The sequence below is a fragment of the Cordyceps militaris genome (genome assembly GCF_000225605.1).
Source record: "Cordyceps militaris CM01 unplaced genomic scaffold CCM_S00002, whole genome shotgun sequence".
NCBI lineage: Eukaryota > Fungi > Ascomycota > Sordariomycetes > Hypocreales > Cordycipitaceae > Cordyceps > Cordyceps militaris.
The window spans coordinates 2,568,560-2,582,536 of NW_006271970.1; the positions used below are offsets into that span (position 1 = coordinate 2,568,560).

General features: G+C 53.3%; 6 protein-coding genes across 6 annotated transcripts; 3 read left to right on the forward strand and 3 right to left on the reverse strand.

Moving 5' to 3' along the window:
• Positions 1-76: 76 nt before the first annotated feature.
• On the forward strand, positions 77-2,201 carry CCM_02734 (sulfur controller-2; the record flags this gene model as incomplete). Its single annotated transcript, XM_006667886.1, has 2 exons — positions 77-487; positions 540-2,201. 2 exons carry the CDS (start codon positions 77-79, stop codon positions 2,199-2,201), a joined length of 2,073 nt encoding a protein of 690 aa, XP_006667949.1.
• Positions 2,202-2,786: 585 nt separating this feature from the next.
• Positions 2,787-3,527, reverse strand: CCM_02735 (uncharacterized protein; the record flags this gene model as incomplete). Its single annotated transcript, XM_006667887.1, has 3 exons — positions 2,787-2,906; positions 2,993-3,131; positions 3,187-3,527. 3 exons carry the CDS (start codon positions 3,525-3,527, stop codon positions 2,787-2,789), a joined length of 600 nt encoding a protein of 199 aa, XP_006667950.1.
• Positions 3,528-4,570: 1,043 nt separating this feature from the next.
• CCM_02736 (succinate/fumarate mitochondrial transporter) lies at positions 4,571-5,852 on the forward strand (the record flags this gene model as incomplete). Its single annotated transcript, XM_006667888.1, has 2 exons — positions 4,571-4,757; positions 4,990-5,852. 2 exons carry the CDS (start codon positions 4,571-4,573, stop codon positions 5,850-5,852), a joined length of 1,050 nt encoding a protein of 349 aa, XP_006667951.1.
• A 476-nt stretch (positions 5,853-6,328) lies between these two features.
• On the reverse strand, positions 6,329-8,813 carry CCM_02737 (twinfilin-1; the record flags this gene model as incomplete). Its single annotated transcript, XM_006667889.1, has 6 exons — positions 6,329-6,724; positions 6,809-7,308; positions 7,433-7,461; positions 7,572-7,648; positions 7,943-8,465; positions 8,605-8,813. 6 exons carry the CDS (start codon positions 8,811-8,813, stop codon positions 6,329-6,331), a joined length of 1,734 nt encoding a protein of 577 aa, XP_006667952.1.
• An 854-nt stretch (positions 8,814-9,667) lies between these two features.
• Positions 9,668-10,616, forward strand: CCM_02738 (40S ribosomal protein S7; the record flags this gene model as incomplete). Its single annotated transcript, XM_006667890.1, has 3 exons — positions 9,668-9,829; positions 10,104-10,186; positions 10,253-10,616. The coding sequence occupies 3 exons, from the start codon at positions 9,668-9,670 to the stop codon at positions 10,614-10,616; spliced, it is 609 nt and encodes a 202-aa protein (XP_006667953.1).
• Positions 10,617-10,838: 222 nt separating this feature from the next.
• On the reverse strand, positions 10,839-12,703 carry CCM_02739 (dynactin Arp1 p62 subunit; the record flags this gene model as incomplete). The annotated part of the gene is made up of 3 exons (XM_006667891.1): positions 10,839-12,195; positions 12,251-12,485; positions 12,559-12,703. The coding sequence occupies 3 exons, from the start codon at positions 12,701-12,703 to the stop codon at positions 10,839-10,841; spliced, it is 1,737 nt and encodes a 578-aa protein (XP_006667954.1).
• Positions 12,704-13,977: the final 1,274 nt, after the last annotated feature.

Genomic DNA, 13,977 nt, shown 5'->3' on the forward strand with positions numbered 1-13,977 from the left:
GCAGCCGATGACTGGCCCTGCTTAGCACCCACGCACACTCTTAAAGGATATGACGGCTCACCGCATTCCCTTCGAAATGGTACACGCAACCGAATCTGACGCTGCCCTTTTGGCGTCCGCTGGCCAAGAAAACAATGTAGCCGCCCAACACCTCCACCAACAATCCGCTCCTGCGACAACCCCTCACCCTCAACACAATTCCTATCCATCTCGAGATAACTGCGATCGAAGACGACCTGCGGAGGAGGATCACTCCCGGCTCAAGAAAATGCCTTCGGCGCTGGTCGGTAAGACCGTCAGCCCGTTCTTGAAAGAGCATATCCCAGGTATATACGCCCCTGTCGGCAAAGACTTCCAGGATGAGTCTTCCCATACGGTGTCAGTATCTGTTCCAAAAGATGGCAATACTCGATTTTGCTACCGCCATCGCCCGGACTCCAAGTGTCGCCGTACTGCGGACGAGACCAAAATGGGCATGATCCAAAGAGTATGTACTCATCGCCGTCAACTTGGTTGCTAGTATACTAATTATTGTACAGGATCTGAACAGTCTTTCCCCCGCCGACCAGGAGGCCATCACGCACGTCTGGTCTCTCTTCTCGGCAGCGCCCGCCAAACATCGAGAGCTGATGCTTCAAGGCATCATCACTCAATGCTGCTTCCCACAACTCTCGACCGTCTCCCGCGAAGTACAAGAGCAACTCAAGATCGACTTTCTAACAGCCCTCCCGACAGAGCTGTCATACAAGATCCTCTGCCACCTCGACACAGTGTCGCTATGCAAGGCTACCCAAGTCAGCCGACGCTGGCAGAACCTTGCCGACGACGACGTGGTTTGGCATCGCATGTGCGAGCAGCATATTGATAGAAAGTGCACCAAGTGCGGCTGGGGCCTGCCGCTACTAGAAAAGAAGAAGCTTAAAGCATGGAGCCGTCACCAGCACACGGCCCATGGGAAGGAAAGCGACTCGACCCAAACTGCCGACGAGGTCAACGAATCCAACAAGCGTCCTTTAAAAGAGGAGGGCGCTCCCTCAAAGCGGCAGCGCCTCGACGGCACCGGTCCGTCCTCGACTAGTCTTGAAACAGAGCGCAAGTTCCGTCCATGGAAAGATGTCTATCGCGACCGCTTCAAAGTTGGGTTTAACTGGAAGACTGGTCGCTGCACCATCAGGACCTTCAAAGGCCACAGTAATGGCGTTACGTGCCTGCAGTTCGATCAGAATATCCTAGCTACTGGCTCCTATGACACTACCATCAAGATTTGGAACATTGAGACAGGCGAAGAGCTGCGTACCTTGCACGGCCATACGGGAGCAGTGCGAACTTTGCAGTTTGACGACAGTAAGCTCATCAGCGGCAGCTTCGACAAGACTATCAAGATCTGGAACTGGCAGACGGGCGAATGTCTCAACACGCTCCAATGCCACACCGATGGCGTATTGTCGGTGCACTTTGACAAAGGCACACTGGCGTCTGGTTCGATCGACAAAACGATTAAAATCTTATGCTTCGACACGAAGCAAACCTTCTATCTACGCGGTCACACTGACTGGGTCAATCATGTCAGGCTTGACACGGCATCTCGCACTGTCTTCTCCGCATCTGATGATTTGTCGGTCAAGTTGTGGGATTTGGACACGAAGCAGTGCATCAAAACCTACCTCGGTCACGTCGGGCAAGTTCAGCAAGTTCTTCTCATGCCTCCCGACTTTGAACCCGACGAGGTTCCTAGCCAGGACGACAACGACGGTGCCTCTGTGCGCAGCGGCCGGAGCGTATCGCCGACACCGTCGCCATCACCGTCGGCTCAGGTTGATCGATCGGTGTTTGGTCCTGGATTCGAGTCGACCTCGCGACCTTTACCGCCGCGCTACATGCTGACTGGTGGTCTCGACAACACTGTGCGCTTGTGGGACATTGCCACTGGCAAGTGCATTCGCAGCATGTTTGGCCACGTTGAGGGTATATGGGGCCTGGTGGGTGACACGCTGCGTGTCGTCACTGGTGCCAACGATTCGATGACCAAGATCTGGGAGCCCCGTTCGGGCAAATGCGAGCGAAGCTTCACTGGCCATGCCGGGCCGGTGCAGTGCGTTGGTCTGAGCGACAGCCGAATGGCCAGCGGGAGTGAAGACGGCGAGGTGCGCCTCTACAGCTTCGAAGGCGAGGCAAAAGAGGAGCGGGGGACACCCTCGTAACCTCTGCCTGGATATTATACATGTGTGTTTGCCATTTGGCTCAATTTCTGTTGGAGGAATTTTGTTTTGTTGTTTCTATGCATTGGCGTTGGAAAGGCATGGCATGCGAGCAATGATGGTTTATATAACGGATACCCCTGTCATGGAAAAGGCATATGAAGAAGCTCTTGTATGTTGACGTTTGTGGTTGTTGTTCCCGACATGGCAGGCGAGGTAAAATATACCAAGATGTGGGGAAAAATGTTGAAAGCGACGGTGTTGGTGGGATTTGCATTTGGGATATTCAAAAGAAAGGGACGGATAGGGAACAGCAGAGGCACCAGTGCCAAAAATAACGTTTGTTTAGAGGGACAATGAATGATAGACTTGCTTTGAAGACTGGCACAGACCTGACTACGAATGAATCGAATGACTCTTGTTGGCGGCGTATTTTTACATGTGACTGTGGCGGGTTCAGGTGAGTACCATGATTCTTAGCGGCCGACTTGTGGCGTTTGGAGTCGCGTGTCCAGCACAAATTGTGTCGAAGCATGGGAAGCTTTGGCATTTCTGGTTTGGCTAATTTAATGATTGTCGTTGTGCTAGCTAGATGCGCATATCGGAGGAGGCGCCCGGCTTGCACAGGCAACAGCGAGCACATCTGTGTATGTAGGTAGTCACGTCGCCGAGCATGGCAAAGCAGCCTCCGACGCCTCCGACCGCTCGCTGACAGGATGTCGGTCAGCCTCCGGGACAAGTTTGTCATTTGCAGTAATAACACAATATGCAGAAACTCAGAGCGGCCATAATACGATGTGAAAGCCCGGCGGCGCAACGTGCAAAAGGTGCGCCGCTTTTTCTCCAGGCGGCGATAGCACCCCGGAGTCCGGTCGGAGCTCCGCTGAACCGGAGTTTTCAGGGGGGTGCCGATGAAGGAGGAGGCTTTTTGCCCTGAAGTTGGTCATGTATACACGGTTCCCGAGGTTAAATGGTAAAATTATGGAACAAAGCGGGTAAAAGGGATGGGTTCCTCTCGGGAATGGCAGTTCCATCTGTTTTGGTCCAAACTCTTGTGTCAATGGTGACTGTTTTTTTCAAGTACATGGCCGCTTGTCGGTTCTTTTCCCCAAGCCTCGGCACAAGGGCCGCCCCTCTACCCTTGTTCCCCACGGGCACAGAGGCTACGGGCCTCTTTTTGCGAGATGGCGGCATCAAGTTGAACAATTTATCCCGGGCGTGCAATTCGGGATTGGCTCCGGCGTTGTTTGGCCAGAGCCCTGTTTGCCGTCTACGCCGGTTGGCACACGCGCCGACGCGCAAGCGAAGCGCCCCGGTTGCACCCCCCATGCCAGAAACTAGATGAAAAAAAAAAAATTGTATACAGGTTGTCGAGGAAAGAAACTACAAGATTAGGCCACCTCTCTTGGCGCCAGGCCTGGTATGGTGACTGTTGTAGTAAGCCCTCAGCAAACTGTGGAGAGAGTGAGGTGATGTCGATGATGCCCGGTGCATTGGTGCCATCTGACTCTGGGGGCCGTGGTGAGATGTCAGTTTTCCCCAATTCTCTTTGCTAAATGTTGGCAAAATTTCCATTATATTCCGAATCCTCGAAACCCCAGCTCGGAAATCGAGAGCACAGCCGTAGCAAAAAAACGTCGCCCTTCCAGCCGAGTCACACCTTTGGTCCGGACCCGGTCGCGCCCGTTCATCGCAACATCGGAACGAAAGGAGGGCGCGCGCAAGCCAATGCGGCTCGAGAGAAATCAAAAACAGAAGACACACACACACACGCCCCCCGGCTCTTCTCTCCGACCATAATATCTGGTGGGGGAAAGCCGGGGTTTTTGGAGACTCTTGCCCCCCTCCCTTACGCCATAGGCTGGCGGGGGACCCAGAATCATATGCTAAAGAAGGTAGCCGTTTTGGGGGGGCGTGTAGTCGGGCTGCATGTGCTTTCGCAAGGTCAAAGCTAACTAACTATTGGAGAGCCGTGACTGTACCCTTTTTCTTTTTGTCGGCGTCGGCTTGTTGTAGCAACTCTTCTTCTTCTCTTCCTTTCCTGTCCCTGATAGTTACATCTTTGTTTCTCTCCGCTGTTCGTCCGTCTCTCTGACCCCTCTCCCCTCTACCGGTGTTGAGAAGAAACAAAACGTTGTTGTTGGCTTCTGTTCCTTCTCCCTTGTCGTCTTCCTCTCGTGCGAAAACTACCCGTTGCCCTCCACCCGCCAGCCGTCGTCTTGCCGTCGCATTTACCAAGACAATAAGCAAGTCGCCAACTTTGCTACAACTTTCTCGATTCTCGAAAAAAGAAAACATTTGCGCAGAATTTGTTCTCGCCTTTAACGCTCCGCGCCGCCTCTCGCTCCATCCCCCCCGTCCCTTGCACGACAATGCCGAGTCAAGCCGCCGAGAAGAGGAAGCCGCCCACGGCGGCTGTCAACCTGATTGGTACGTTCACTGAAAGCCTGGAAATTGGCGTTGGGAGAGATATAAATGACCAATTGAAGCTAATTAGATTTGTACGATCAGCTGGTGGCTCTGCCGGCATGATGGAGGCCCTCGTCTGTCATCCCCTCGGTAAGTTTGTGTTGGAAATCCGGGCGCAAGGAGAAGACCACGGCGGCGAAGCTTCCCCCACAATTTGGTTACCCGATCGCGGGGCCGCGGCACAACGGGCAGTGACGTACATGCTGGGAAGCTGCTGAATTTACCTCTCTCTGTTGCTGAGAAAAAAAAACCCCCTTCCAAAAAAAAAAAAAGGAGAAGAAAAATGGACAAGAGAATTCCAAGTTTCGCTAACATGGCTCAGATACCATCAAGGTCCGCATGCAGCTCTCGCGGCGCGCCCGCGCCCCCGGGGCCCCCCGCCGCGGCTTCGTGCGCACCGGCATCGAGATTGTGCAAAAGGAGACGCCAATGGCGCTGTACAAGGGCCTGGGCGCGGTGCTCACGGGCATCGTGCCCAAGATGGCGATCCGGTTCACGTCGTTTGAGTACTACAAGCAGGTGCTCGGGGACAAGACGACGGGCGTGGTGTCGGGCCAGGGCGTGTTCCTGGCCGGCCTGGCGGCGGGCGTGACCGAGGCCGTCGCCGTGGTGACGCCGATGGAGGTCATCAAGATCCGGCTGCAGGCGCAGAGCCACTCGATGGCCGACCCGCTCGACGTGCCCAAGTACCGCAACGCCGGGCACGCGCTCTACACCGTCGTCCGCGAGGAGGGCTTCGGCGCGCTCTACCGCGGCGTGTCGCTGACGGCCCTGCGCCAGGGCACCAACCAGGCCGTCAACTTCACCGCCTACTCGTACTTTAAGCGCTGGCTCGTCGACTTCCAGCCCCAGTTTGAGGGCAAGAACCTGCCCAGCTGGCAGACCACCCTCATCGGCCTTGTCTCCGGCGCCATGGGCCCCCTCAGCAACGCCCCGATCGACACCATCAAGACGCGCCTGCAAAAGGCGCCCGCCCGCCCCGGCGTCAGCGCCTGGCTGCGCATCACCCAGATTGCCGCCGACATGTTCAAGCAGGAGGGCTTCCACGCCTTCTACAAGGGCATCACCCCGCGCATCATGCGTGTCGCCCCCGGTCAGGCCGTCACCTTTACCGTCTACGAGTACCTGAGGGAGCGTCTGGAGAAGAGCAACCTGGCCTTTGTTGGGGGCAACTTTGAGGAGTAGAGAGACGAAAAAAAAAGCACCAAATGTCACATTATTTCCTCGACATATACATACACACACACATGACACTTACACACTCGCGCCAACATTGGAAGAACATTAACTCTTGGTTATATACCCTGTCAACGCCTCTATGGTTTCGCCCTTTGTTTCTACTACTACTACTACCCTTCTGGCTAGTATAGAAAGCACTGTCTTCTATTTATTTTTTTCTCGTTTAGTTAGGGCATTTTTGGTTGGTATCATATGTTGGTGGGCTGGAGGGCAGATGCACACCAAATGCACCGTATTGACCACGGTAATGGCTGACCTGCTGCGTCCTGCTTCCATACCGCGTCTAGCTTTCTTGGGTATTTTTCAACATCAAACGGAATAAGAAAAAAAAAGTCTTAAATATCAATCAATCGTTTTGTCTCCTACTATTACTCTCTATAATGCCCGTGGTTTCCGCCCACGTCTCATCATCCTTGCTTGTCTCACCGACCCGGTCGCTTGGGTCGGCTGAACCCTTGCCTTGCCGCCGGTTTTGGGTGCAGGTCGTCCAGGACGAGCTGCTCCGTCACCTCGCTCGTCTCCTCCACCTCGAACCTCTTTTCGATCGCGAGGCCGGCCTCTTGTTCCGCAACCGTCAGCACCGCCCGCTTCATCAGCGGATACATCATCCGGTTCTTGATCGACTTGGCGCCGGCCGACGCCGGACAGGTGTAGAAGAAGAGCAGCGGGCTCTTCTCCTCGCCGTTGTGCGTGTGCGTGTATCGGTAAAAAGTGAAGCGCGGCTCGGTGCCGGAAATTGCCTGCGACAGCTCGGCAATCGTGCCGGGGCTGGGAGACTCGTGTACTAGTTCGACGGCTTCGGTAGATGGGTTAATTTTCTAACTTGTCAGCACCAAATTTCTCTTCTCATATGCTTCCTGCTCTTCTACAAGCCAGCAACCCTATGCTCCCTCAACACTTACTAGCATTGTGACCACTCGGCTATCCTGCATATCCTTCAGGGCAGTAATAGCCTCCTCGGATACAGGCATGGCCAGGCTCTTGCTCAGATGAATTTCCCGCGTCCCAGTTCCCGCACCAGCCTCCTGTTCTGCCCGTTTCACCTCGCCCAGCGTCCGCTCCTCTTCCGTTAGGGGCGCCTCGAGTTGTGCGTGGGCATCTGCCTTCTTAAAGCCGCTCTCGGTAAATTCGTCCGGCGTCGTGAAGAAGTGACTCTCGCGAAAGTGTTCAAGCCCCAGTTCACGGGTCAATGTCAATCGTGTCGATGCGAACAGCATCTTCTGCCGCACCGGGGCGGCATCGGGCACGTAGGAGATGGCCGCAAGCTTCGGCGCGGTGTCGTATCGTCGAATGATGGCGTACAGTGCCACGTTGGATTTGATGTGCGAATGCAACGACTTCAGGTCGCCCGAAAACGAGGACGTCGAGGCAACACTAGCAGTGGGTACCAAGGACTCTTTTTCTATGCCGATCAGTAGAGCAAATGTCGATGAGGACGACAGCAACGAGCTAAACTGCTCGTGCAGCTCCTGCGAAGCTGTCTCAAGTTAGGTGACAGTCTAAGACGCAAACATCTCCGTACATACCAGCAATGCCCGACTGCATCTCGCGAAGGCTCAATGATTTGATTAGCTTTGTGTATCAAGAGGATGCAGGTCGTGGGCTTCTCAGCTTGTGACAGTTAGGTCTGGCTGGTTACGTGGCGGGGTTCCAGCGTCACCGTACCCCGCTTCGGGAAGCTCAAACTCATTCTTACCCGGGATCTCTACTTTGAAGCTTGGCATATGAGCACGCGGTAAACACTTAAAAATAAAGGTGCAAAGTGTCCAGCGAGAATTAAACTTCTGTATTAGGCACATGTTTCGACATGTGTGTAGGATTTATGGTCCTGCTATAAGTACAATCAAGTAACTAAGCACCTGTGTAAGATACTTCCTCCATCATTACAACCACCATGAGTAACTGCGAATAATTTGCGTCGTAAGCTAATTCCTGCCAAAAAATGGGACCTAAAACAAACGAATGGAAATATGACATAGCTAAACTCGGCCCCAATAAATGAATGAGTATACCTCAGAATATCACATCATCATAACCGCAATGAGTGCAAGACCGCCAATGGAAGAAAATGATGGTAGGCAGATACGGGCAGAGTCAGAGCCTGGTACTTGAGAAGGCACATGCGACTCTCCATATGGCTTGGAGGTAGGTGCTGCTTTGGTAACCATAGTAGTCTCGTATTGTGGGATAGCAGGTGCCGATGTTGCAGAGTTCGATTCAGTGGCCTGGACAGCGTCTGCAGTTGAGGTCTCGTATTGCTGTGGCTCTGGCGCCTGCCCTTGAGCAGTTCGGTACTGTGACGGCTGGGCAGGAGCGCAAGGCTCAGAAGTCTGAGAAGACGCAGAATGTGAAGCGGGAAGGGCTGTGGATTGGCTCTGTGGCTCAGGTGCTGGTCCAGTAGGGGTCACCAGCTGTGAGCTGACAGGAGCTGGCGTTGAAACAGACGAGGATGAAACCGTAGTCGATGCCTTGGGAGCGGCGGTGTACTGCTCAAGAGGGGGCTCTTTTCCGTACACGTTTGCAACGTTAGGGTTTTCTTGAGGGCAAGAGTTGCCGCAGCTGCCAACAAGTGGGTTGTTCTCGCAGAAGTGATCACACATGCTTTCGTCCTGAGGAGTGATGGCAGTCAAGTCGTTTCCGCAGCGACATTCCCTAATGATGTTAGATGGAAAAGACACATTGATGATATAAAACGTACTCATTCAGAAGGACAGCGACCTGAAAACCTTCGCAAGCCTTCTGGCAAGCTTCGGGAGTAACACAGCCATCAGAAAAGACGATGGGGTTCCCAAAGCAGGTAATGTCAATGGAAGAGCAGCCAATGTAGTGGAATCCAGGAATGCTGTGAGGACTCTGAGCAAAAGCCCCGAGGACCCAAGAAATGACAAGAATGGTGATAGCGGTCATGGTGAGCGTATGAACGGAGTTGCAGTAGGAGAGACTAATGGACCAAAAGGATGGGAGCACAACGAACTTGTCCCGGATGAGATGCAGAATCAGGATTAAATGATCACTGAGTGTGTAGGAAAAAGAAGAGAAGGAAAAATCGGGAAGTTGGCGGGAAACGTTTTCATGCCGGCAGAATGGGCACTTGCCCTGCCAGCTGCCAGCCGAACGAACGGCCGACTTGAGCAGCTGGCAGTCTGTTCCTGCCATCAGGCAAACACGGCTACAGCACAGACAGTCTCTGGATTTGATCAAGCATCGGATAGACTTGGGAAATTCTGCCGGAAAAATAAATGGCGAAGCTTTACCATTGAGGTAGGTACTGGGGTATTTTTTTTTATGAACTTCGACTTACACGGATGCTGGCAAGTCAACCGTCGGAGGTAACTATTAGCAAACCTTTACCTACGTGCAAACGGAGCTACTCCGCCATGCCCGGATCCGTGTGAATGCAAAACGGTCCTAATTACAAAATCCCGAGATAGCACAATACGACACATGTAATTTTATGAGAGAATAATCTCTGAATTATTTTCATCTCATAGTCTGAAAGCGACTCTTTCACAGTCAGGCCAGCAGAGACCCCACACCAACTGCTCTTAAATAGGAAATCGTTAAACGGGACTAGCGGGTGAAGGAATCGCGTACAGACTCACGTGATCCCACACAATTCCGCAGGTAAAAAAACGGTGGTCCACATACCATCAGGGCAAGCGAGCCCCAATTTACAGACCACGCCCAACCGCGCAAAACTACTACCCAAAATTTGTCCCGACTCCTATCATCCGCAACCCGTTGAGCATCATACTGTCAAGATGAGCGCCCAGGCCCAGAACAAGATCGCCCCCAACAGCCCCTCGAGGCAGAACCCCTCTGAGCTCGAGCAGTCCATTGCTCAGGCTCTCTACGACCTCGAGACCAACACTGCCGACCTCAAGGCCGCCCTCCGCCCTCTGCAGATTGTCTCTGCCCGCGAGGTGAGATTTACTTGAAAATGCTAGACCGGCCCACAGACTTTTCGACATCCTGTTCCCCAAAGGCGATACGACGGTAGCAACGAGCGTACTTCCGCGAGCGAAACTCAAAACACTGATTTTCCAAGAATTGGAAATTTCTTGGTCGTGGGCTTTCGTGAATGGACTTTGCGTGCGCAGCATCACCGACAGTCGATTGACTTCGCGGAACAGGACGGGAAGCGGTCCAAGGCATTGCGTCCTGGAGCTCGCATGCTGACTTGTGGTCTTTTTTTAGATCGAGGTTGGCCACGGCAAGAAGGCTGTTGTCATCTTTGTCCCCGTCCCTTCCCTGCAGGGCTTCCACCGCGTCCAGCAGCGGTATGTATATCTGAACCACCAAAACCAAGCATGAATGAGCAGCCGTATCCTAACCATTGCCTCCAGTCTCACCCGTGAGCTCGAGAAGAAGTTCTCCGACCGCCACGTCCTGATCCTCGCTTCGCGCCGCATTCTCCCCCGCCCCAAGCGCTCCGCCCGCTCTCGCAACGCCCAGAAGCAGAAGCGTCCCCGCTCCCGCACTCTGACTGCCGTCCACGACGCCATCCTGTCCGATCTCTGCTACCCCGTCGAGATTGTTGGCAAGCGTATCCGCACCAAGGAGGACGGCAGCAAGCTCCTCAAGGTTATCCTTGACGAGAAGGAGCGCGCTGGCGTCGACTACCGTGTCGACACCTACGCCGAGGTTTACCGCCGCCTCACCGGCCGCAACGTCACCTTCGAGTTCCCCCAGACCGCTTCTGAGTACTAAGCAGTTTATCACCTCGAATTAAAAAAAAATGAAATGAGACGGGATGATCATGGTTTGGTTGGAATGTGCCATTTAGTATTGATGGTTGGTCAAAAGGGCTTGGCGTCTTGCGAAAAGTAGCTGTCGTAATGATACATGCTACATGATTTTTTATCATTCAATCGATCCTATCCTACTCCAACGTGACAATCGGGTATCTAGAAATGTGACATTTTTCTTCCATTACTGCCGTGCAATTTTTCCCACCCCAAGAACACACCAGTAGGCCAGTTCCCGTTTCTCCCGTGCGTCTCGTTCCTTGCCCAGCGAGGTGCCCATATCATTTTGCACATCAGATTCCCACTCCATCCTCACAAACATGGGGATTTCGAGAATGTCTTCCCCCTCCTTGAGCGGCAGTTTGCTGGGATCGCTGACTAGAGAGGCCGGAACGACTTCGAGTATAATGCTTACCCAGTTACGGCCTCTTTCCCAAATCTTGCCCACCTCGACCTGATTGGAACCATCGGTACGGTCCCTGCCATCGTCCTTTAGCGCATCATCCCACATGTCAGTGTTGGCATCAATCTCGAATTGCGGGCAGAGTACAGTGACAATGCTTGCAAATCTGCCTGGTGTGACATTTGGGGTTGCCAGTGACACCTTGATGTTCTCGAATAACGGGTTTTTGAAGGTGAGGATGTATTGATAGGGTCGCGAGGGTTTCAACAGGCCCTCCTCTGATATTCCAGGGCGATAAGTGACCGGGATGGGATTGGACGTTGGCTGCAGAGGCCGAATTGTGGTCGTCGGGATATATGATCTTGCGACAAGTCGGATTTTGTACCTCGTCGACGTGACTTTGTTTTCCGGCTTTGAAAGAATATGCCTACAGGCAGGGCACCGCTTTGAACGCTTGGTGCGAAGCAGATAGGGGATTGGCCGGAGTTCGTCTTGGAACTGAATGCCTTCCAGCTGGTTCTCCTTTTGCTCAGCTCCGACGGTACACTCCCATCCACCTGTAGTTAGCTTCTTGATAGAGGAAGAGTCGTTGAGCTGAGCCAGCTTGAGGCCCTCATCAGTGTTTAAGGCTTCACGCATGACGTACGGCACACCCTGCTGGGACTTTTGCCCTCCACGGCCGGTATACAACGACATGATCCGTGACAGGGCGGCAGGAGAAGAAAAGCCGCCATCATGCGTCGATAGCCCTCCCATCGCAGAGCTGACATCTGCCAATTGAGATTGATAGAATGACTTGAGATTCGCAAACTGCAAATCGGCGTCAACTAGGTCGTCAGGGAGCGGGGTATCGTCGTGTGTCTCTTTGCGACGCTCCTTAACTTCCTTGGCTGTAATTTTTGGCTCGCCGCCATTATTGACTCGGGACAATTGAGAGTGTATGCCACTATGTCGGTCGAATTCGATTCCGATCTCGCGGGAGGACCAGTTGCAATATTGACAGATGAGGGCAAACGGACCGGTGCTTGTGGTGGATGCGCCGTCAGGCCCTAGGAGCTTTGTCTCGCTGGCATTCGGTACAGCAACAACCTGTACAGGGCCAATGCAATTCGGACATTGATAACAGCTTCGTGTACATCTGTCGGCGCATGTTTAGCACTGCCACCGCAGATATCCAAGTGGCGGACACGTACCTGGTGCCCTCGCTTCGAAGGTTGCTACTAGGAACTTCGAAAAGGCAATTCGGGCAGAAATAGGTGACCGTTTCCTCTGTCACACAGCGTGGGCAGCGAATTTGCTGGCAGTCTTCGCAGTATAGCAGATATTCAAGAGGGTATAAGCTGTAGCTAGATCGAGGAGCTCGTGGATCGAATGTGCGATCATCGTCGTCGGATATTGTGGTGGTCGGCGAGTCCCTGCCAGCATCAGCTGGAGGCTGGTCGGAGCATGAGCATTGAATATACGTATACGGGGTGGTTGTCGCCATTCTAAAGCCCCATACCGGCTGAGAGCACCATAATCCAAGGTCCGATCAACGCAGACGATGCAGCTGGCGACAGGAGAGTGACTGGGGAAGACCCACTTTCGTTGAGCTCGGTGAGCTCGGTGAGCTCTACGGTAACAAGACAAGGCACAATTATTTCCATCGTCTCTGAGCACATCAGTCAATTAAACAAACTACGGTGCAAATATCTCTGGCGGATTTTTCATACCCTCGGAGTGACCGACAGCCGCTACTGAACTCTCCTAAGCCGACGGTCAATGTTGGGAGTCGATCTGCCGGCCGCAGCGACGGCCAGTTTCGGGTAGCAAGGAGTGCTTTCTTCAGCAGTACTTGCGTTGACGAGCCTGACATCGCGCCGCTTCGGCTAGCATTACTCAATCACAGTCCCAAATCGAACGTCTCCTCCAAGCTCTGCCACTGGCCATTGTGGCGTTTTGCCATGCCGGCGTACTCCGACGAGACGCGACGAGCTGCAGACAGCATGCGTGTCACCGCAGATAAGCTTTGTAAGTGATACATGCGAGGAAGAAGCAATTTGGACGTGAATCGCGGTAAACGAGATGCACACCGATTCAGGCAATGGAATTTCACCCCTATCCATCGTGTTGCAACATCCGCGCAATTGGGCTATTGGGCATCAATGGGAGCAACTGGATTCTTCGCTGTTGGCCCTACGCAGGTAGTTGACATTTATTTAGCACTTCAACCGGACTATCAGAGAACTTTTCATGATCGCACGACTGCATTTTCTCCGCTCAGACGCCATGGCCCCTACTTGTCCCACAGCCCAAAGAACACAACGTTGGCCGCCTGGAAAGCCTCTGCCCCTCCGCAGCCGAAAAGCTGAGCAAAATACAGCATCGCTCCCGTTGTGTTGATGGTGTAGATTGGCACACCATGACTTCACTTCTCATGAGAGGGGCTTTGCCTTGCATGCGATCATCAGCTCAAATGTCAATGATAATCATCACAGCTGCAGCTCCCGCTGCTGTGGAACACGGGGATGCTGTCAATACCAACTAAATTAAAGATAGCGCTGCTGAAAGCTGCGTCTGCCTCATGTCTGCTAGGCATTGTACATGAGAGGCAGTGGCGCCAGGCTCAAACCCAGGAACTGGAGGCGCATTAACTATTTCACAGGCGGATATTATTGGATTGATGGGGCAAAGCCACCAGGACGCATAATATTTGCCGCTCGCCTAGAGACTTGTTACAGCCACTGGAACAGCTTGGAACGGTACCTGGGAGACTAACGTTAGCAACTGATGACCTGACAACAACCGTGTCTACAACGGATGGTGGCTTCTGTTGGCGCTCATTCCTTCTAACTACCAGTTCGCAGCTCTAGAGTAACGAGAACTAGCCCTATGAAAGGGAGGCAACCACACCGCCTCGGTATATCTCAATCCCGTTGCT